Source organism: Helicoverpa armigera, chromosome 28, assembly GCF_030705265.1.
Source record: "Helicoverpa armigera isolate CAAS_96S chromosome 28, ASM3070526v1, whole genome shotgun sequence".
In the NCBI taxonomy this organism is placed as follows: Eukaryota; Metazoa; Arthropoda; class Insecta; order Lepidoptera; family Noctuidae; genus Helicoverpa; species Helicoverpa armigera.
In genome coordinates, this window is record NC_087147.1 from 4,825,599 (window position 1) to 4,849,479 (window position 23,881).

The window sequence follows — 23,881 nt, forward strand, 5'->3', positions numbered from 1 at the left end:
ATCGGTAATATACAGGAATGAATTTTAAGCAGTGCACAAAAAACTGGTGGTCCAGAATCATGGACAGAACATATCTGCATCATCAGAAGAAGAGAAAGTAGGCTGACTAGATAACCAAATTTCAAGATAACAAAAAAATACGCGACTTTTGGTAAAAAATCTCCATAACAATCAGAAAATACCATTGTAATATTTTTATCTATCTTCATCTTTTCTCAACTTATTTACAATTTAAAGAAACAAAAATATAGCCAATTCTCTCCTACTAATAGTGTGCTAACCTTAGAAGATATTAAAAATGTAAAAGCAGGTATCCCCTTAAACACTGTCTGGCCGGAACACCGACCCAGCTAGCGGTAACTGATTCATTATTGAGTTTAAATGATTCGCTCTATATTGCCCTTTTCGGTTGCACTTTCATAAATGCGGTTTCCCGGTGTATTCTCCGTACCTATATTTATTTTTGTATGTTTTAACTGCTGAAAATGACGTAAATTACCCTTTTAGTAGTATTTTAGTGCCCATTTGTAAACTATGTACCTATTTAATTGATTTTAAATATTATTTTTGCATGGCCAGTTATTGGTATTATGGTGGCTAATATCTAATTTTAAATGGCCAGTTATTACTAAAAAATACTACTTTTTCATTCTATTAAAATATTACTACATAATTCTATGTAGTTTCATTTTTTACTCACTAATAACGATAAATGGATACTTGCTTTAACTAAAGTTGATACAAGAATATTAATTTCTTGACACATTTCGCCATGGCACTTAAATGAACAACTCGCTGTCCTTAAGTGGCCAGTTACTGGTGAGTTTACCCTAATATGTAAATCGAAGAGAGCATATTTGTTTGTTTATGATGGTTCAGTTGTAGTAAGGCTACATAGCTGTAAATAATTATAGCTCTTACCCAAGTTTCACCGTGCGTCCCACACAAGGATTTATACTAGTCTTAATCTGAATTACGAACTTCATATTCATATGACATACCTGCAGATCGATTCAAAAGTTTTGGCGTGAAGAAAGACAGACAGAGTTTGTATAGCATTTAGGTATAATATAAACAATGTTTTGCATATACATATACCAAGAAGAGATAGGTTGGACTAATTTAGTAAGTTCAACTTTATAGGATTATCTTATTTACAAGCACTTTAAGTAATTCTACAAAATCGCAGCACCTTACATTTATGTCTTACTGGCCTAAATTCACTGTCTTGTACTATACCAAACGTATGTAGGTACGTGTAACATTTCGCACACATGTGGCTTTATCTTAATAATACTTCGAGAACTTTGAAAACTTTGCCTTCCAACAACTTATTACAGAGATTCGCGTCAACACCACTTTAATTACGAAATAAGGATACATTTCCACTATATTGTAATTGTTTGTTTATAGAATACTAGCTTTTGTCCGTGGTTTCACCTGAATTCCGAGGGCACTGCTTGCTACCTACCGCACCCAGAGAAAAAGGCTTGCTCAGGCAATCTGTGAGTGGGCCAAACTTACCTATACCAAATTCGGTTCAGTAGTTATTTTTGCTTATTTTATAACATTTTTAAGGTAATGGTTTATATATGTAAACACCACCATTAAGTAGATATCTAAGAGGCCACAACGAACAATTTAACTGTATCACTATAATTATGAAGACAGAATCTGTCTTATAGAGGCCCCTTAACCTATTGTCTTCCACGGCGGCTGATCCCATGTTAGGAGATAGTGCACGAGTATTTGTGCAGACACATTTCTGTCTTAAAAACGTCATGACGTGTTTTAACTTGTAAAGCATTGGTACTCAGCTGCATCCTTCTAGACTGGAAGCCGACCCCAACAATAGTTGGGCAAAGGCTCGGGAGATTATGACATTTCTGTCTTAACCACACAGTGGGAACTCAGCCTAATGCCCCTATTTCTGCTCAATTAGTTGTACCACTGTGCTTGATATTATGAAAGCAAGTGTAATCGCGTGATATATAGGAAGAGATTGGAATAGTTATTAGTTACTCGTGGTATATTAGTTTGTTTGTTCCTAATTCACTATAGTAATTTAATTATTAACTTCGTCTTCCCGCGTTGTATGGAATAAATTAGCTTGATTTGGGATTGTGTATTAATATTTTATACAAAATAATAATGGCGACAGTTCTTCCTAAGGAGATCAGCCGGCTGCGCAGGACATATTATGGTGCATAAGCATTTTCACACACAGGTGCACTCTCTATTCCCACACTCTCTCATAGCTCGATAGGACGACAATCCGACACCGATTCTGAGCAGCTTTTTCATAGTGTATTTTAACCCACAAAGCGATGTTGGCCGACTGGAATATCGAACGTGACACGTCATGCATAGCACTCATATGTACTGTGTAACAAGAACATTGTCGGTTCGTATCTTTCCTGCGCTACTCTCTAATTATACTTACCTATTATTTGTGATCTGCATAACTGGTTTTCCTCTCCATTCCTCTATCAGCCGTCATACTAACATCCACTCCTTTCTTATTTATGTTATATTTCAGAAAATCTATCTCATTTCATTAAACTGGGCTACAAAACTAGGACTAAGTAATGTCCACTCAACAGTTTACAAAAAACGTACGACAAAAAAAACTCCCACGCACATTTACAATACTACCTCGTACTTCCATTGCTTATGTTCAAGTAAATTTATAGCCTACAGGTTGCTAACTAATCACTTAGCACTATCTAGCTAGATTATCTCGACACGTGTCGCTTTATGTAGCCATTAATCGTATATGTTATATATCGTATACGATTGGATAAAAAAGCACAAAGTTAAAAGATATCTTATGTAAGTATGTAGGTAAGTTGTGGCTTTTTTGAAGAGTGTTTATAGAGTTTCTTGTCGGTTCTTTTTCATGAAACCCACTCCTTATAAACGTGAAACTAGCTTGACGTTCTGAGAGAGCTGTTATGAGCCTTACTTAAACTTAACAAAATGACTTTGAATTTGGTGAGATTCCAATAAAATTGTTCGCAAAACTACATCGCTTTCACGCTGGTGGGTTTTCCGTTCGATTTTTCCGTCGTAGCAAAACCAAGTACACACGCGACACAATGGGCGACACATTCTGAGTAGCAAAAATCTGTAGCGTCTTTAACTTAATTGTTATACTGGCAGTTGTCATTTGTTTGCTGCAACCCCAAAGTTGTCGCTGTGGAAAATTCGCTAGTGTGAAAGCGCTGGTATAATCTGTGTGGCAGTAGTTACACGTGGCAGCCGCCTAAAAATTCTGATAGATGTTAGACTAGAAGCTGATCTTGACATAGATGGAAAATGGCTTGATCCTCGATACCATTTCCACTTCTTTTTAAAAACCTTTAACCCATTTTCAGCGTGAAACCAGCCTATTCAATATTATTTAATCCATTAGTTATCACCGAAGGGTATTTTTGTCCACGAAACTGGACGCGGTAGGGTCAATAAATTAATTTTACCCCAAAAAGGGTTGGGTAACATTACAGCCGGTCATTACAAGGTAGATAAGGAAAGATAATACTTTTTCACTGGTGTTTACAACTCGGAAAGGTTTTTTACACGTAATAATGGATTTGTGAGGGTATGTAATTAAAATGCTGATTAATTAGATGTTTAATTATTACTTGGTGCACCATACGAAATACGGCACTTCAAGAACCTCCATTCGAAAATATACTGATATTATAAAGTCGTTAGAATTTGTTTGTGTGTATATTTGTTTGCTTGAACGCGCTAGTTTTAAAAACTACTGCTCCTATTTGATTTGTTAGATAACCCACTTATCGAGGATCTACATATCATGAGGCTATTTTTATCCGGGTGCCTGAAGAAGTTTCCATGGGATGCATGTGAATCCGCTGGCTAATAATACATAAGTTACACAATATTCTATTAATATAAAAAAAAACTCGATTTGTGTGTCGTACGTATTGATAACTATTCCATGTACCATATTTATACTCGTAAGTACTTTATTTTCGTCCTCTCTGGCTCTCGACGATTAAAGCACTTTATTATAGCGTTAAATTACATAATGACTATACACAACTACCGCCAAATTGTCTAATAGGCCCCATTAGCTTATGTAAACCTAGCCTAACATGCGATACTAGCGCCATTATCCTATTTAGTGTGTTCTAAGCTCAATTTACGCTAATTATAGCAATTACTTAGTTTTACTATACTTAAGGTACATTTATTCTAGACTTAGTTTTTTATCGAGCATATCAGAAATCGCGAAATATTTCGGATAGAAAGATCCACCTCTGCTTAGGAAAGCCATCATCATCATCAGCCCTTTTATCGTCCCACTGCTGGGCACAAGCCTCCTCTCACACAGAGAAGGATTGAGCGTTAATCACCACGCTTGCTCAATGCGGGTTGGTGATTTCAGACTTTATAGTATAAATTTCCTCAAGATGTCTTCCTTCATCATTAATCAGTCATTAGTGTCAAGATATATTTAACAACAATTTATAGAAAGTAGGTACATAGGAATCTTAGAAAAGTTGCATTTGGTACTTGCCTGACTTGGTATCGAACCCACATTCATACTTGAGAGGTTGGTTCTTTACCCACTAGGCCACCACGACTGTTAATGTCTTGTGTTATTGTTATTTAATACTAATCCATTGTTTTGGATTTTTACAATAACTATTCCATTACACAATCTCACCGCAATAAATGAAACTACGTTACAAAATCACTTTATTCATATTCACAAAATAATTGAATCAAAATCAATTACCCTGACCTTTTGTCAGCCGCGGTTTGTGGCTAAAGTGAATTATTAATAATTATGGCCCATTTTAATTATGTAGCAAAATAATAATAATTAATAAGAAAACATTATTTACGAGCTACAAAATTAATATCTCGTCATAATGTTTCGTTAATGTTGTACCAAGTTTTAAGCCGATTTGAAAGCGTGATTTAATTCTCCCATAAGCTCCTTCGATAACACCCTGATAATTAGCTATGCGGGAAAATTTTACCCCGAATTTTGGGAATAATAATTTATGAGGAGCCCGTCTTCCGTCAGCGGGTGTTTAATGTATTTTACACGTTACCAGCTTATGTTGAGAAAAGTGGTTAAAGGAATATGTGAAGTACGGAATCGTATGATAGAACGTTAGTTAACGGTAACGTTACGAACTAAACTTCTTAGTTCAAGTTTATAAATAAACCTCATTCTTTCTAGTAAAAGAAAGAATGAGCGAGATCAGCAATATTGGTTTGATTTGTGTGTTTTGTAACCCATTTGAAAATCATCTTAGTAACTGATTTGGGAAAATAGAGGAAAACTAAACTTACACAACGCTATTGAAAATCTAGCAAAGTTTGAACATCTGTCAATTAATAAGTTTCCTAGAAATATTAAGTTTCCTAGAAAAATTGAGTATTTAATCAGCCAAAGTTTAGAATATTTACCAGCTAATCTATTTATACAAAGCCTAGTAACGCACAAAAATATTAACATCCAATTTCTTTGTCCACAGATCACCAACAAAACAAAAGCAGCCATGTCAAATTCAAGAAAATAACCTCAAAGATCCAAGATGGCGGCGCAAGATAAAGACTGGGTCGATTACTTCGGCGATTTTAACGCAACAAAACAAATTGTCGATGGGGACAGCACTGATTTAGACATTTCGAAAGTAAATTATAATTATTACGACAACGGAACCGGTTATCCGGGATACTCGAACTTCTCGGCAGCTGATGATTTCTGCACGTCGAACCATTCGCATTTTTATTTAAATGTCACTTGCGAGTTTCCTGTTAATTATGCTGAGCCTATGTATGGGTAAGTTCAATTTATTTTTGTTTAACTTATTATGTAAAGACAAAGATTTTTCATTTCACTAGCAATTTTTCAGTTGTTAAAAAATATACCATATATTTTTTGTCAATTAAAGAGAGTGACTTCATAAAAATATAAATAATAAAAAAAAGCTATTTTAGTATCTATTGTCGTTCGGAAGTTATCATCAACGAATCATCTTCCTATCCAGTAATTCTATCCAGAATACATAAAGAAATAGACAGTAAAAAGAAAAATAGACCTTAAGCCAACTACATACAAACTATACACGAAAATCCCACAAGACAATTGTATCACAAAACTAGAACAGTATTCTCTCCCGCACACTGCAAACTTTTAGTCGGCCGATAGTTTGTTTGGGCTCATAAATCAGTATGAAGATGAATGGCAGTACGCATATTACAAAGATCAGGTATTTAGCCGGTATCAGACGCGCCAGTATTTGAAGCGTTTGTGGCATTCCGCTATTTTTTATTAAAAAAAAATATCAGTTTCTGTATTTCAATAATGAATATTATTTTCTGCAAATGATTTACGATTGCAATATGATTGTAGAGCAGACTACCCTATAGGCCTTATGGCAGACCAATGACAAACCAATCGAATATCATTGAAATACGATTGCTCTTATATACCAACATAACACCCGATTACAAAATGCCCGCTAAGGTTAAAACTGCTATTGCGATTCAATTGTTATTCAATTTTCACATTATTAACTTAGCAGAATCGGGCCCCTGGTCAACTGTCTGTCGACTGTTAAGTCTGTAGTTTGCGGATACTCTAAGAATGCATCTCAAATATTACATTTTCTTGAAGAGATTTGCTGAAACTCCAGCTTACTGAAAAGCTTTCATAAAATTAGTTTAGCTACGCTTTCAACTCAATTAGGTAAACAAGGAATTTCTTTAAATCCTTTTCTATATAACAAGTTAAACAGTTTCGTAGTTTTGAAGATTATGAAACAGTTTTTTTATTGGATGATCATATTATATAGGCTTATCGATAAATAGAAGTGGGAATGACAAAAAAAAACGTATATTTTGTTTGTCCAAAAATAAACCATACTTAAATAACTTACCTAAACTTAATAAAAACTTATCTCATGGATCAGTAAAAGTAAAATAAATTCAATTTAACACTTACGCTTCGAAACTAACGGTGGGTTGCACCATTTCACAATAACGATGACCGCACTATTTTCAGTTGTCAAGTCACAAATGTGACCAAAGCGGGCAAATACGGCCGGTTATGGTATGGTTATCGTTAAGCAACATGCTGCAACTAGGCCTAAATATTACTCATAGAAATTACACCTTAATAAAATTCCCATTGCACTATACTTTTACCATTAAAAACCCACTTTTCTCTCCACAGGTACATAGCCCCGTTCCTCCTAGCGACCACCACAGTAGCCAACACACTAATCGTGGTGGTTCTATCAAGAAGACATATGAGAACCCCCACCAACGTAGTCCTGATGGCCATGGCTCTATGTGATATGTTCACCATGCTGTTCCCAGCCCCCTGGTTGTTCTACATGTATACATTCGGCAACCATTATAAGCCACTCAGCCCTGTGAGAGCGTGTCAAGCGTGGAATTATATGAATGAGGTAAGTGGTTGAGTATTAAGTTATTTTAAAATGTATATGAATAGTATACTTACTAAAATAGGAAAAGATAATAGATAATATAAGACAGATTAAAGGGGGTTTCTCCTGAAAAGAATATACAGATTAATCCTTTCTGAACATTACAAATGCGAAAGTATGTAACTCAGTCTGTCTGTAGCGCTTTCACGACAAAACAACTAAAGCGATTTAAATGGAAAGCCTGAAAAAGGACTTGGACTACTTTTTATCCTGATAATGGGAGTAGTGCTCTCGGGAGGCGGGTGAATCCAAGGGTGGTAGCTAGTCTCATATGATGCAAACATATGTATATGTTATAATCAAAGCGTAAAATAAATCGTTTAGTAATTTACCACGTAGCAGTTGATGATTTATAATATGTTTTAATATCGACTACAAAAAATTAAAATCTTTGATTTTATCTATGATGATACCAACCAATACGATATAGGGGAGCATTACATGACACAATTCAAAGCAAACATCGATAAACAGTAGGCACTCTTACGAGGTACCTACACTTAAATGCGCGACCTTAGTGAATCAAAAGTAATTACAGAAATGGCTACGCAAAACCGACATTGAAGGTTGTAAGCACATTTAGAATTCAAATTAAAGTTCCGAGTATAGCTTGAAGACCTACTTCTAAGTTGTTCATAGCGTGCATCATGCAACAAAGTGCATTTTATTAATAGCCTACAATTGTATGGTGAAGACTTTAATTCAGTGTGGGTAATAAGCACTTCGCTACAATTTCTTGATGCTAATGATTGATTGGAACAGAATTCAAGGAATTTGTAATTTCCGATCTAAATTGAAGTGAAAATCGAGTGAATGAATAGAGTATAATGTTAGCTATAGGTTAACATTTTAAGTGGGTAGATTTCACGCCTAATTTTAATAATTTTTATTTAATTTGATTGAAAATCCACATTACAAAATTAAGGCGTCAGATATAAAAAGGAGAAAATTTACTTATTAAATTGATTGGTTTAGTAGTTTTAAAGCTAAGATCTTACGTACAAAGCTACAATTTTAAACCATACCTTTTAATAATTCACTAAATCAAGCATTAACAGACACCAACTACATATTTCATTCAAAATACTCATTCATTCGTTCATTTGAATCCTTCATTTCCTTCACAATTATGGTCTGATAATAATCTCTTTTGGCCAAATGGAAATTCAATTTATTAATTAATTTTGAAAGCATTACATCACTTTGGAATATTTCGGGTAATTTTGGGGCTGTTTCGGAAAAGGGTAAATAAAATTTTACTGTAATATAAGTAGGTAAATGTATACATATATTTTGTAATAGGTATTTACATTTAGACGTTGGTACTATCAATATTTAAATAGGATGTTGAGGGACGAGGATACGTGACAACTATTTTAGGTTTTATTTAGGAAAAGGTCATTCGTATTTTTAGTTAAAATCGTTGTATTTAGTATTTTAGAGCATCGTTCTTCTGACAGGCACGAGCAATTTATAGTAAGCTAAAAATTTTGTTTGCTTGATTGCGCTCATCTTATGAACTATCTTGGCCTGTCATTAATGATTCTTTCTGTATTAGATAGCCCATTTATAGGGAGGTATGGACTTTTTATTTCGGTTCGCGAATTAAGACACAGGACCCATGCGAAACCTTGTGAATTTTTTATCATGAACTCGTTAGGAACTAAACTCCTGAAAACCCTTTCATAGTAAATTCTTACACCATAAACTAACTAAAACTCAGTATTACATAACCAAAACTTTCACATACATAGGTACTTTTTCCCCCATTTCTCCATATGATTATACAGTCAACTTCAGGTCAGTGGTAACAGTTTTATAGGAAAATCGTACTTATTACTATCGAGTTAAGGTGCATGACAGTTACCACTGATGTGCGGTCTACCGTACCAATCCACGGCTGAGTCAATCTGTCAATAATCCGTCGCGCCGATATTGCAGCGCGCCGTGCCGTAAATACGCACGTGCGAGCGGATCACGCTACAACGCGCGCTGTTTGGGCACTACAAGTTATAGTTAGGCAGTTTTGTGTGTAATATACTATTAGATCGAATTGTTGTTTAACTGTTTGAGTAGTAACCTTTTTATTGACTCACTGCTGGGCGCACATGCGTTCTCTCACATGGAGAAGTATTGGAAATGGAATGGAATGGAATAGTACCCATAGACATTTTTTGTTACTTATAAAGGCTTTAGGCTTCTTTTTGTCCCAGTGCGTGGAGTAGTCGCCACGGCACGCAAAAGAGACCAGACAAAAACTAGTCGTTGATATAATTCGACGTCAGATAAAACGAAAATTTTTACACCACATTTACCTATTTAAATAAACCTGTAACTGCAACGATAAGCCTAAGTTCCGACACAAGATTATTGAAGCATTCTGGCCGCCATCTTAGGCGTTAGCTTTGATTACTAATAACTGGATGCTGGCTCAGTAATTGTGTAGCCAAGCTCGGCTGGTACAAAGCTGTGACCGCCTCCGGTTTAATCGGCCACCCGGCTGTAGATATAGCCTTATAGCCTTATATGGAATGTGCACAGCTGTTGGAGTTACATTATTATGCATCTATGTACATAATGTTTATATTGGATTACTTACGATACACAGCTGCATCCGGTTAGACTAAAAGCCGACCGCCAACGTAACTGGGAAAAAGGCTCAGAAGAAGAAGAAAAGTTTATATTGGTCTATAAGTTTAGAGGTTTTTCACTATCTAGGCATAGCCTTCCTCCCGACTAGATTTCCTCGATAAATTGGCTTGCTGGCACTGAAATAATGTTTAAAATTGGTCAGCAGTTCTTGAGATTGGTGCGTTCTAACAGAGAGCTTTTTAGCTTTATAATATCAGTAAAGATTTCTATTACGTTATTAAGTAAGGGGTACACGACTTACAAACTTAAAGAATCTTTATTTTATCCTCTGCCTAGAGTAGCCGTGGTTTACATGGAATGACTGCCTATCTGACGTCCTCCATCCAGTTATCCGGCCCACCGCATAAACTTTCGTAAAACTTGTTGCAATACTAGAATCCACTATTTCATAATAATAGCGAGAGAACCCCAGAAAAATCTTTCCTATAGATTTAAATGATCGCACGAGGCAACAGCAATAATATCGTAATACCAACACTACGGGTCGGCAAATAGTGCGGGGATGATATCCAATATGTAGTACAATTGATGACCTCCGATTATACCGGCACTTTAGGGTTGGGACATGATTTATATCGATGTTTGCGTTTGATTAAATAGAGGATCGGAAATTAATTAAGAAGAGAACAATAAATAGTTTCCGAGTCGCTTCTGAATATGAATATTTAAGCAAAAACACATAAACATTGAAATAAGGGTTTAGGTAATTATATTTGCGCACTCTTGAGAAAAACAAGCAAGTATGTATGCATGCCTCGCACGTATGTGCAGCTTTAGTAATAGATTGAAATATCGATCCACAGAATAATGTACGATAAACTTTATAACCCTACGTTTAATATGAAAATCTCCATCAACCTAAATCTACTGAATAATTTAAAAATGGAACGTGAAAAAAGTATCGATAAGCTCAACCCGTCGCGACACTACAAACAGTCGTTTGTGTATTTATAAAAAAAAAACCACTGTTTGCGATCCCAGCTTCAACCTTCGTTCCGCTCGAATTAAACCAGAGTCAATATTGTCACACTCAAAATGGACTAGCAACGACTTTTTTCATAATACCACTGGCAATTTGATAAATCACTTTATTTTTTATTTTTTTTTCAAACTGTGAAAATATTTGCGGTCGTTGTCGATACATTTTTTTTTTTGTTTAGGTCACATCACTCGTGGTTAGATTGATCTATAAAGCTCCTGCGAACTGCAGACTAACGACTGTTCTAAAATATTTTGCTTACTATGGACAAGAATTTGACATTCATTGTATGGGGCTAATGTCAAAGTCGATCTGGTATTGGCACGATACCTATCTGATCATTGTCATGTGCGCACTATCATTCATATCGATACTTGAACCCTTTTAAACTATCATGCCCATTTTCACCAACAAATACTTAAATTTAGGGATCCCCTAAGAGCATTTAGAGACCACTTAATGCGAATTTTGTTTTCACCAAAGTTTAAGTGTCCCTTGTAACCTTTATTGTTAGGGGAGCCCTTATTCTAACTGACACTTAGTTAGGGAAACGTTAAGAGATTGTTGGTGAAAACGGGCATCAGCCGACAGATCGATTAAACAAAAATATTTTATTCTTTTGTCTCTAAAAACCTCTAAAAGTCAGTTCTTTGTTTAAAATTCTCATTAGCTTCCAAAAATCGTTCATTTCTATTGTGCATTGTTACAAAAAACACCCTTATTACAATCAGGACTGCCTAATTAAAATCAACCCTTCAATAACTAATCTATGCTACCGATCTTTTTCAAAAAAATACTTTAAAATAACGAGCTGTGTTATCCGGGTATCAATATTCTTTCAATCGTATTGTACCGGGGTTTTAATGATACCATTCTATTGTTATAAATTCTACCCTTTTCATGGTAGAAAAATCGTGCGAGTATTCAAATGTGTTTGGGCGTACTGTTTTTCAAAAATACTTTTTTTACACGCTCTCTATTTTATTGTGGGATAGACTTTTATCATTTTTAGATCTGGCGTGTACTAAAAGGTTTGTATTCTGTTACTAAATATAATCTAATTGACACGTGTAAAAATATTTAAAAAAATCGTTGAATTTTAAGTTCGTCGTTAAGATATAGCTTTTATATAAACTGCTTAATTCAGTAATAAGGAACATGTACATAATTGGATTATTAATGAACAGATTATGAAATCCTACAAAATATTGAATTTATGTATAGATACTTAAATAAGTAATAATATTTCAACTATTTAGACACATAGCTAAGAAATTAAACACCATCTTTCACCAAAACCTTTCTCCAATTACACTAGAAGTAATTTCCCAGACCAAAATCGCTGTCAACATTTCGTACACTGTTGGCCAAAAAATTCGACCACTCTCGCGCTCACGAAGTAAATGCTTTAGCTCTTCCAAAGAGCTGTGGAAAAGGCACATAGATTGATAAAAAAAAGCCTGGAATTCGGCCAACTTACTGATACAAAAGCTGGAATCACGGATGAAGGAAATATAGCGGAGATGCCATTAGGAAGATAGGTCAGGCGCTTTCTTCTAGGTCAAGAAATGTACGGCAGGCGTGATAACAACGATTAGTTATTAAAACGTTCGTGATTCTTGTCAAATCAGGACCAATCTTACACAGATTGGTTTTAATTTGTTGGTTATTTTATTTTGAAAATAATGGGCGAATTTTATAGAAGGCGTGTATGAGTGGAGCTAGTAACGTTCCTCGTCCTCCGAACTCCCGCATTTTGGCGCGCTACTTTCTTAGGTGCTTAATGCTCAATCCTTCTCCGTGTGAGAGGAGGCCTGTGCCCAGCAGTGGGGACGATAAAAAAGGCTGTAACTTTCTTAGGAGATTTCGCGTTATGACTACTCCGCTAGTCATTTTGTTCTCCATGGCTGAAATGCTTAGGATAGTTTCACACTAGAATTCTCTCTGTAACACTCTCATTTATTGAGTTAACTGTACTACTTTAGTGTGTGTAACTCGCCTTAACTTTGATTGGTTTCGTTTTGAAGTCGTTTATTTTGGGATGTTTATTGCTACACTTTTGTAGTTTACTGATGTGAGTTGTTTCCTGCGGTTTTGCTCGTGATTTTTACCATTCGTCCTGTTATACGTTGATCGATGAATTATGATCAATCCTCCTTAGTAAATGGGCTTTCTAATGTTGAAAGAATTTTGCAAAGCGTTCTGGTTGTTCTTGAGATTTGTACGTTTAGGCAAATTCTTTAGCTTTATAATATTATGTAGGAGTTTTTATAAGCTTTATTTGGAGTATATGTAAATGCACTTAAATAGATAAAGGCATATTCCCTAATGAATACGTACTATGAGCTTAAAACTTACAACATAAAATAGAAAATGATAACTAAGTAGACCACTAAAAAGATTTAAACTCCTCAAAAGTGTGTGAAGATACAATATGAATTATGGCACTTCAAAATTTGCCATTTCGGCATAAAACGTAACTCAATATGGTTGCATGTGAATAAAACCTATGCAGCTCGGTTCGGATACCATTTGAGCGTTCGAAAGCTCTAGAAAATCCGATATTTCCCGAACAGAAATCCACTACCAACTTGCGGACTAAGCGAAAGCTACAACTTTCTTTTGCATCCACAAAAAGGCTCTTTTCCAACAAAATCGTTTGAAGATTTTCTTTTTTCAACGGTAAAATTAAGTTTGTAATTTTTGTATAATCGCTTTACTGGTGTTTGTAGAAAATTGTGTCACCAGAAACACTGTTTGAGTCGACGATTTTAACTGTTTAAGTTTATTTCAAAGTTCTTATTTAATAAGAAATTCTTTTACAAAATTACTGGGAAAATGTATTAGATTCAGTTGAAAGATTTCTGACTGTAGCCACGTGCCTTTTGCTAGCTCTTTCTATAGAGATCCGGTTTTAGTTTGAACTAGTTTTAGAAGTCGGTAGCAGCCTTTTTAACGTTTTAAAGCGATTGATGTGTTTTTAAACTAAACTTAGCTGATGTAGAAAACTTGACTCATATAAAAGTTTTTCAATTTTACTAGAATCTAATAAGATAATAGCACTCCACTTTTTTGGCTGACTAAATTGAAACGTACCAGTTGTATTTATTTTCGTCAAGTAACTTAACCCTTCCGAAGTTAGCTGCTAATAAGTCCACGATAGCCAAAATATACCTAAATACAGTCAACTTCAGGTCAGTGGTAACAGTTTTATAGGAAAATCTTACTTATTACTATTTGGTTAAGGTGCATGACAGTTACCACTGACGTGCAGTCTACCGTACGAACATAACTCTACTGCCTTTGTGTAAGTGAGGCGTTAAATGACTGACTTCAAAATTACATAGTTATTAGACCTGGACATGTGTAAAGGCCATCAACAATAAATAAGCTATGATGAATACTTATTTTAGTTGTATTCAATTGTTTGTTTGGTGCTAATTATAAAACAATAGAAAATCAACGGTCTCTCGCGTATATCTACGCTCCGACATACCTACAACAGGTTAAACTTAACCTAACTTCCAAATATAAGGACAAAAATATTCTCATCACTTCTTAAGCTAGTAGATCTGTCCTTTTTACCGTCCCACTGCTGCGCCGCGGCCTCGTCTCACACGAAGAAGGATTGAGCATTAATCACCACTTGTTGTTGGTGGTTGGTGATTTCAGACTACATAGTCCAGGTTTCCTCGAGATGTTTTCCTTCACCTTTTTATCAGCCATTGGTGTCCAAGATATACTTAGAAAGTACCTGCAAACTTAGAAAACTTGCATTGGTACTTGCCTGAACTGGATCTAGATATTCTAGATCACCACGAAATTCCTCTTACCAGGTACTTGAATTCCGAAACCCATCTAAAATACTTTATGAATTCCAAAACGGAGATCAAACATACCTGAATTCTACTCGATTTCAACTGAAGCTTTGATTGCCAAAGTAAAGATCGCTTGAGTGATTCTACTTTATGTTGAAATCCAATAAATTCTATTCCGTCGAATTGTTAATCGGATTTAAGGTTTAAGAGCATTCTAGACTTGTTAGTCAGATAAAGACGGATTTTGGGATATAAAATGCAGTCAATTTTCAGGAATATTTTACAGTCTTGTTTAGTATGCAGATTTTTGTTACTGGGGAGTTGTTTATCCTATCTTAATTTTTGAGAACAAAAGCAGGTAGGAATGAAGATTTTTTATGTTTGTTTGGAACTTAAAGGCTCTGAAACTACGGCAACGATTTGAGAAATTCTTTCGCTCTTGGGAAGCTTTACTATCCCCCGCTAACATAGGGTATACCTATTTTAACTTTTTCTATAAGTGAAGGATATTGTTTCTACAAGACAAAGATGAAAGTGCAGGGAACAGCTAGTGTTAGCCTACTGTCCGAAATAGTCCAAAAGAGCTTTTGAAAAATATGTTCTAAAATGGTAGCGAACCGTATATTGCAGTATTTGAAGACATTTTCAATTTGGTATTTTCCAAAACGCGGTACTCTTTCTCAGAATAATATCATAGCTTTCCGTCCTTCATGACAGTGTCAGAAGTTTGAGTATTCCTGGTATTAATAAGCATCTAGTTTATGCTTCCACTTCTCCGAAGCCTTAACCAATAAGATAGTGTCTCTGCGCAAATACTTGAATATTAATTAGTAGTCAAATATCATTGTGTACCGGAGCAAAATTAATTATGATTTAATAGGTTACACTAGCCGTTTTCCCGCTGGTCACCCGCGTCCTTTGGATACTACTGCCCGTATCGGCATAAAAACATAGCTTATATACATATATGTTACTTAGGAAGACTATTTGGAAAGAAACAGTGAAAGAAGTTTTCAAATCACTTCAGTACTTTCGAAGCCTTTACGATACAAATAATAAAAAAACTAAAAAACACGCTTTTTATAGAAAAACGAACTAAAAAATAGGAAATAAATTTTAATGAATTTAAATTAAGAAAACAGTGTTAAAAATTTCAATGAATATAAATTAATAATAGTGTGAATACAAAAAAAATATTTAAAAAAAAGCGTGGGGTGCATGGTGTCAATAGTTATAAATATTTTATTGACAGATATGATTACAGTGATTTTCATTTCGATAATATCTTAAAAAGCACCCCACGCTTTTTTTAATTTTTTTTTTTGTATTCACACTATTATTAATTTATATTCATTGAAATTTTTAACACTGTTTTCTTAATTTAAATTCATTAAAATTTATTTCCTATTTTTTAGTTCGTTTTTCTATAAAAAGCGTGTTTTTTAGTTTTTTTAAACTATTGTTTATTTTCTACTTTTTAGTTTGTTTTCAAACTAATATTTGTTTTGTAGAATTAAAATTCTCTTTAGTATACAAAAAGGGGAATGACGAGTCTAGGCCCAGAATTGCACAAGAGATTCGTTTTACAAAAAAAATATGTTGGTATTTTTCAAATGTCTTCCACGTATTCATTAGTCTGTGCATGTCAGTAATATTTTTTCATAAATATTAAACATTATAACGACTAAACTAATGGAACTTGAACATAACTTGAGTTTCAAATGTTGCCTTTACAAAAAAAATGTTAACAGGTAACTAATCAGAATAATAAGCTTTCGTTTATTATTAAAAACCGTTCATTTTCTTCCCAGTAAACATACATTACATCTAATTCCTAAAAATATCTTTTAATAATTATTATTATACCAATTATTAATAAAAGAACCTTTTCGCAAAATATATCCATAAGAAATGGCTTCCTATTGTTATGTCAAAGTTTTACTTGTCACTGTCAGTTGCCGAAAAACATAAATGTCAAAATCATTGCTTATTGCTTCTAGCAATTCCATTGCGGTTACTTGTTTATGTTTATTGCGGTTTAAATTGAATACTTTTCGCTATGAATATTGACTCTGACGATTCTCCTATACCTGACGACCACGGCCTGATTATGGATTCTGTTCCCGCTACTCATGACGACACTGGCGAACATGAACAGTATTGATGGAATATAAGATTCTTAAATAACTTTGAAATGCTAAATTTTTTGTGAACCATTTCTTTTACTAATTAATTGTAAGAATTGCTCCCTATTATTATCATTATTTTATATTTGTGTGCACAGAGGGCCTAATTTACTATGGCGACTTGGCATTCCCCTTTGTCAATATTAGAGAAAACGGCTAAAGATAATTATTGGAAATAAAAATTAACATCGAGTCCTGCCTTATCGACTGTAGAGAAAAATTCTAGAAAATTTTAATTAATTTTCTTACCTTATCGGCTAGAGATGAAAATTATATAAATTAACAAAGATCATATTTTGCAAATTGAAAAGCCTAGGAGTCGGTGTCTAATGGATGTTACTAAGTTAATTTTGCCACCGACTTCTAGGCCGATGCACCTAAAATTAGTTTCTTTTTTGCTTTTTAGTGTTTTGGGAACTCGGTTTAATTTTTTTGTAAAAAGGTTATTTATTTAAAGCTTTTCAGTGATACGAATAGTTGTCACTATCCATACAAGTGGGAAGTTCTCATCAATACAAAGAATATAAGTCCAAACGAGGTATTTTACATATTCAGTTGTCGAGTTCCCTTGACTTTCTCTGGTCTTCATCATCAGGTCAGCTCCAAACCTTCACTGTTGCATAGGTCTTGTCAATACGAATAATTTAAGCCCAAACACGAGGTAGTTTACATATTCAGTTGTCGAGTTCCCTCCATTTTCTCTGGTCTCCATCATTAGGTCAGCTCCAAACCTTCACTGTTGCAAAGGTCTTGTCAATACAAATAATTTAAGCCCAAACACGAGGTGGTTTACATATTCAGTTGCCGAGTTCCCTCGACCCTCTCTGGTCTCCATCATCAGGTCAGCTCCAAATCTTCACAGTTGAATAGTGCTTTTAGGCGTACACCTAAGTGTCAAGTTTTTACCCTATGTATGCCTACAAGTTTTGAAGGTTGCCCTTGATTTCTCAGGGTTTCCATCATCAGATCCTGACCTGATGAATATGGGACCAACTGGCAGCTATTCCAAGTCGAACAAAAAAAGAATCACGTTAATCGGTCTATAAACCTCGGAGTAATCGATGTGTATGTGTAATCTCCTCCTTTTTGGGAAGTCGGTTAAAATGGAATAATTTTATCAAATTAGTGTATTGTCATCGGTCCTCAATAAATCTACAAAGTTTGAACGAAATCTGGCCGTTTAAAGTGGGTCAAAATCGCGCCCAAAGAAGTCGGTTACAAACAAACATACAAACATACAGGTGAAGCTAATAAAAAGCGTGTAATAAAAATCAAAAAAAAATGTTTCCTCTTTATTATATTAGTATTGAAGTATAGACAAATATACAGCAATGTCAAAATGCTCGCTTCATTCAGACCTTACGGAAAATGATGTTATGAATATGAATGACTAGCTCTTAACCGCAGTTCCACCCTAGTCCTTAGTGAACTTCTTCCCGCTCCCGGTTGAAAACTAGGCTATGTCCTTTCACTGGCTTAAGTCGGTGCAGTAATCTTGATGTAGGTACAAGCGCAACAAACAGACAGACAGTCACTTTTGCATTTATAATATTAGTAAGGATTCTGTCAAAGATATAAAGGCCTATAGGCATCATAAGGTTTTAAGGTCACTAAGATAACCTGGTCAAACATCCATCTAAGGTAGAAAGAACATGCTATAAAAATCACCAGCACCACAACAAAAGTGTCGCTTTAACAGAATAATAAAACCACATCGCTTGCCCAATAAAATTGCAAGTGAGACGTCTGAAATTCAATAAGGCACAATATCCAAAACCGAGTTGAACGCGGTCGAGTTCTCTCTAGAGCTACTTTCTCGTAAAATCTACAATTTCCTCTGAGGAGCGCGGAGCCGTCTCGACGCACGGAAATAATGTGACGAGTCGTTGTCATACCATGTGGGTTTTTTTGTCTGGTTGCGGGTTTTGAAGTTAATTTTTGAGCTGCTGGTTTTAATAAGAAGGGTTTTAGGCACCATTTTTATTACTTTACTTAGTTTATTAGCTGTTTTGCCAGGTATCACCCGCGTCACTGGGATAACGTAGCTGTTTCTCGCGGTTTCACCTGTGTGCGTGGGGAACTTCGCAGCATTATGCTGAGCGAGGGCCGTATTGGGCGTATTAAAACGCATATTTTCCCCTTTAATTTGTTTTCTTTTATATTATATATAAAAGAAAACAAATTGTCCATGTGTATTTGCGTCTTTTCACGCGTCAATAAAACTCATTTTCTTTCTTTCTTTTTAGGTGATACCAGCGATGTTCCATACGGCGAGCATCTGGCTGACCCTGGCACTGGCGGTACAGCGGTACATCTACGTGTGCCACGCGCCCGTCGCAAGGACATGGTGAGTTTAAGTGGTACATTAGGTACAAACCATGTGCCTACTTCCTCCTTTCCTTATCCTTTTCTTATCCTTTATCCTTTTCTTATCCTTTATGGCATGAAACCTAAGGGTTGTGTTTTTGGTACAGTAAATTGTCATAACCTTCGGAAGTGGTCTTATCTTCTGTTAACTGAAGTCTGTTTTCACGGCAGTCTTTTTTAAAATACTTTATAATCTTAAAGAGTGATGGCACGTTAAACTGTAGGTCCCGGCTGTCATTGAACATCCTTGGCAGTCTATACGGGTAGTGAGAAGCCAGTAAGTTTGACACCAGTCTAACCAAGGGGTATCGGGTTGCCCGGGCAACTGGGTTGAGGAGTACTCAGCTGAATCCGGTTAGACTGAAAGCCGACCCCAACATGATTGGGAAAAAGGCTCGGAGGATGATGATGAATCTTAAAGAGTGAATATAACAGAACGCAGCCAAGAACCAGTGTTTTTCCTAGTTTCTCGAGTAACCCGATACTCAATACTTGTCAAATTATCTAGCTTCTGACTACTCATATACCGACCGCCTGATGTACAAATGGCACACATGACCCCCAATATTCATAGATGGAAACTCATCATGTCAAGATGTCCCTTCCATAGAGTTCCCGAAAATATGATACCAATTCACAAGCTACTTACCCATGGTAATAATCAAAGTAATTTAACACAACAAAGCTTATCCGGGTAACCTCGTGTATGACGTCATCCTATTAACATTAGATATCAAGTAAGCTTGCCTTTGAGCATTCGCTAAAACATAAAGCCTGATATATCCGCAAAATGTTCATCAGGATGTCTGTAGAGATGGGATGAGTATTCGGCTTTGCATATTCGGCGAAAGGTTTTGGCCGAATATTTTTTATGGTTTTGTTATTCTGATTTTTGAGCTAGGCTTAACTTTTTTCCTTTTATTTGACTGTTGTGTTGTGTTGGAACAGAAATCAGTTTTTTTTTTCTAGCACATAAAATTTCTGATTTCTGTTCCGTAGCATTGCTCGCTATATGCAAAGTGTAAACAAAGTTATACCTAGTGGTATATAGTTTTCACACACAAAACAAAACCATTGTTTAGTTATTTATAATAAATAATAAACATTTATTCAACCATTTTATTAGTATCACACAACAAACAGGACTACGACATAAAAACAACACACATTTTGTGTGCTAATAAGAAACACAGCACCACGAGAATATCCAGTCTCCATTTTCGGTATTCGGCCTACCAATTCGGCATAACCCAAATAGCCCACATCTCTACGGTATATATGTCAAACATAATCGCGAACATTTAGCAATTAGTTCGTATCAGAATGCACGGAATGTCGAATATACGGACTGTGTGTGCAAATAGGTCGACTATTTATGACAGATTTATAATATGGCATAACTTCGTGCTTAAATTCGTCATTATTTACTGTCTCATAAGTGCAGGTAAAGAGACCTATCGTTACAAATATTTCAAAATGTGAAAATGATTAGTAGTAGGTAGTAGTAAGTACTATTTTTTTGTAGTATAGTTATCGGCACGAATCTTGAGCTCTGACCTACAACTGCGCAGAAGTGATTTATTAGCAAAGAACCAATCCAGAGTGACGGCTATGACGCGATGCACTGCGGGCCAATCATCGCTTTAGCCCGCCCCCGCTCCTCACTTCATACCACAAAAGGGACCCAATAAATTACTTCTGCGCAGGTGAGGGTCAGAGCTCAAGATTCGTGCCAATAACGATAACCATGGTCTTTGTGACGACCGGTAAGAAATGAAGAGTTTCTAATACTTTGCATGTATAAAAGTAACGTACGCTAAAGGCGTTCAATACCGGGACCTACAAATTCATTGAGCCTTACGAAACACGTTGTTTTTTTTATTGTTTGTCATTAGTTTAAACTTTTATTAGCATGATTTTAGGACCTTTTCTTCTTCTTCTTAGCGTTTATCCCGTCTTGTAACGGGGTCCGCTTTCCGTATCTTCTTCTTCCACTTCGCTCTATTTTAAGGACTTTCTTTTAGGACATTTTAGGACCTTTTCACTAACAATAATTATGGTCAAAGATTTTCACATTGGTCGCCCATCCACGGACCAACCACTCCAAGCGTTGCTTAACTTTAAGATCGATCCATACGGCTGTTACTTATCTATCTCTTCTTGCAACAAAACATAACTAAACAAACAACATACCCACAAATTTTGCCAAAATCCGTCCCAGAGTGCGTGAATTCAAGCACTTCCTCACATATCTGTCGTCATTTTATGATTTCGCCCTCTCTCAGCTGTCAAACGACAATGCGTCCTTGGGAACTAAGGACGGTTCGCTCTTGACCTTCTTTTGTTCCGTTTGTAAAGCACTTGGGTGTATTATGACACCTTAGCACAATTGCGTGCAGATATAAGTAGGTACTGATGATTTTTTTTGGGAATTTTTTATTGAAGTGAAGTTATGAAAAGAATATTTATGTCCTTAGTGCTACTAAAGTTTACAAAATGCTACGGCAATGTCGTTAATTTTCCTTTTTGTAAGTTTGTTAACTTAGCTACCTATCAGTGATGATAAAGTATCTATTTCCCCTTCCAATTTTTAAGTAAGGTTATCCTTCCAGCTTTTGTTTTTCATTTTAATGATTGATTTTGTAATGGACACCTTTGACGACTTTCTCACCCTATAGTAAGTGATAATGAGGTCAGTTGCCTAGAAGTAACCTATTCACTCTTGACTTGAAGACTCTCAGCTCAGAGTATAGCTATCGATTTATTTCTTTACTACTGTTTCCTCGCGGTTTCACCCGCGTCCCGCGGGAACTACTGCCTGCGTGCAAAATATAGCCCATGACACCCTGAAATAGGGGGCCCAAGGGGGAAAATATTTTCATATTTTACATGTTTTTTTTTTGTTTGTATCTTAGAATATGTTTCCTCTTTGTCGCGTAAGTATAGATTACTAACTAACTATATAAATAATTCACCCAAAAACAGATTCCCAAATAAGTAAAAAGTAGAAACATAACGTAAACACAGTAACGTGTACTGCGAACCCATAAACCGCTAGTTTCGTTTGGTTTAGCGGAAAAATGCCGTAAAAATAACATAAAAACTATTTATAGTTAATCTACTGGTCATGTTTACATCTACTGGGCAGGTATGTACTGACGCGGACGTTTCCGTCTGACCACTGAATAAATGTGAATGTGTGACGTTTTAGTTTAAAATCCGGCGATATTTAAAGTAAACCCTTTATAGAATTTATCTTCTAGGAAAGCATAGTATAATCTAGGGGTATCGAGTTGCCCGGGTAACTGTGTTGAGGAGGTCAGATAGGCAGTTGCTCCTTGTAAAACACTGACACTCAGCTGCATCCAGTTAGACTGGAAGCCGACCCCAACATAGTTGGGAAAAAGACTAGGCATGAACACAGACTAGAAAGCATAGTATCCTCATAGGTCGTTAGGGCAAGACAACAAAAGTATATTTCTATAATCAACTAGCTTCCCGTGGGAACTACTTCCCGTACCGGGATAAAAAGTAGCATATAGCCTTCCTCGATAAATAGGCTATCTAACACTGAAAGAAATTTTCAAATCGGACCAGTAGTTCCTGAGATTAGCGCGTTCAAACAAACAAACAAAAACTCTTCAGCTTTATAATGTTAGTATAGATAAGCAATAAAAAAGAACCTAGTAGTCAGGCGAGAGTGTTCCCGACAGTACCTACGTTTGTATGTCAGGAATTTTATTACTTACAAACTATGCGATCGGGTCTGATTTCCACGGAAGGTTAAGCAGAGGTGGGCTAATTTTGGACGAGACCACATTTTGGGGCTTTCACAGGTTTGGGTTCGATCCTCGGGTCGGGAAACATGTTGGTACCTATTATAAGAATTCGTTGTGGAATTTTGACCATCCCAAATAACGTATACCTTTAGAAATTATTTCTGTATTTACAGAATAATATTATTAAAAGTGTCTATTACTTTCAAAAATATAAGTAGCTATACATAAGATATGCCTGACAATTGCGACCCTATACAATAGACGAATTACTATGTATTTCAAGCGTTGACTTCCAAATGTGCCGCATTTAGGCTAAGCCGAGCGTAACAGCGGTTTCACACTAGCGCATTTTACGCTTGGTAGAATCGTGCGGGTTTAACTACTACTGGTTCAAACGATGAGGCTGCCACCCACGTCTGATTATTAGGGAACGATTTTTATTTTCGGAAAAAATAAGATACACTGATCAATGGCAATAGTGCAATGCACATTCCTACAAAAAGTCTGTCAGAAAACATCTAGTCAGAACTACAAAAATCGGCGCGATTATGTATCTTACAAAAAGTCTGACGTGTCGCCATGCGTATGTGATAAAATCCAC

At 35.7% G+C, this 23,881-nt stretch overlaps 1 protein-coding gene across 1 annotated transcript in view; it reads left to right on the forward strand.

Moving 5' to 3' along the window:
- The window catches only part of LOC110371493 (sex peptide receptor), a 285,637-nt gene that overhangs the window by 245,056 nt on the left and 16,700 nt on the right, over positions 1–23,881 (forward strand). Inside the window, exons 6-8 of the mRNA XM_064042429.1 lie at positions 5,520–5,827; positions 7,223–7,460; positions 19,381–19,481. Coding sequence (XP_063898499.1) covers positions 5,580–5,827; positions 7,223–7,460; positions 19,381–19,481 — 587 coding nt within the window. The 5' untranslated portion in view covers positions 5,520–5,579. The remainder of the gene's footprint in view (positions 1–5,519; positions 5,828–7,222; positions 7,461–19,380; positions 19,482–23,881) is intronic.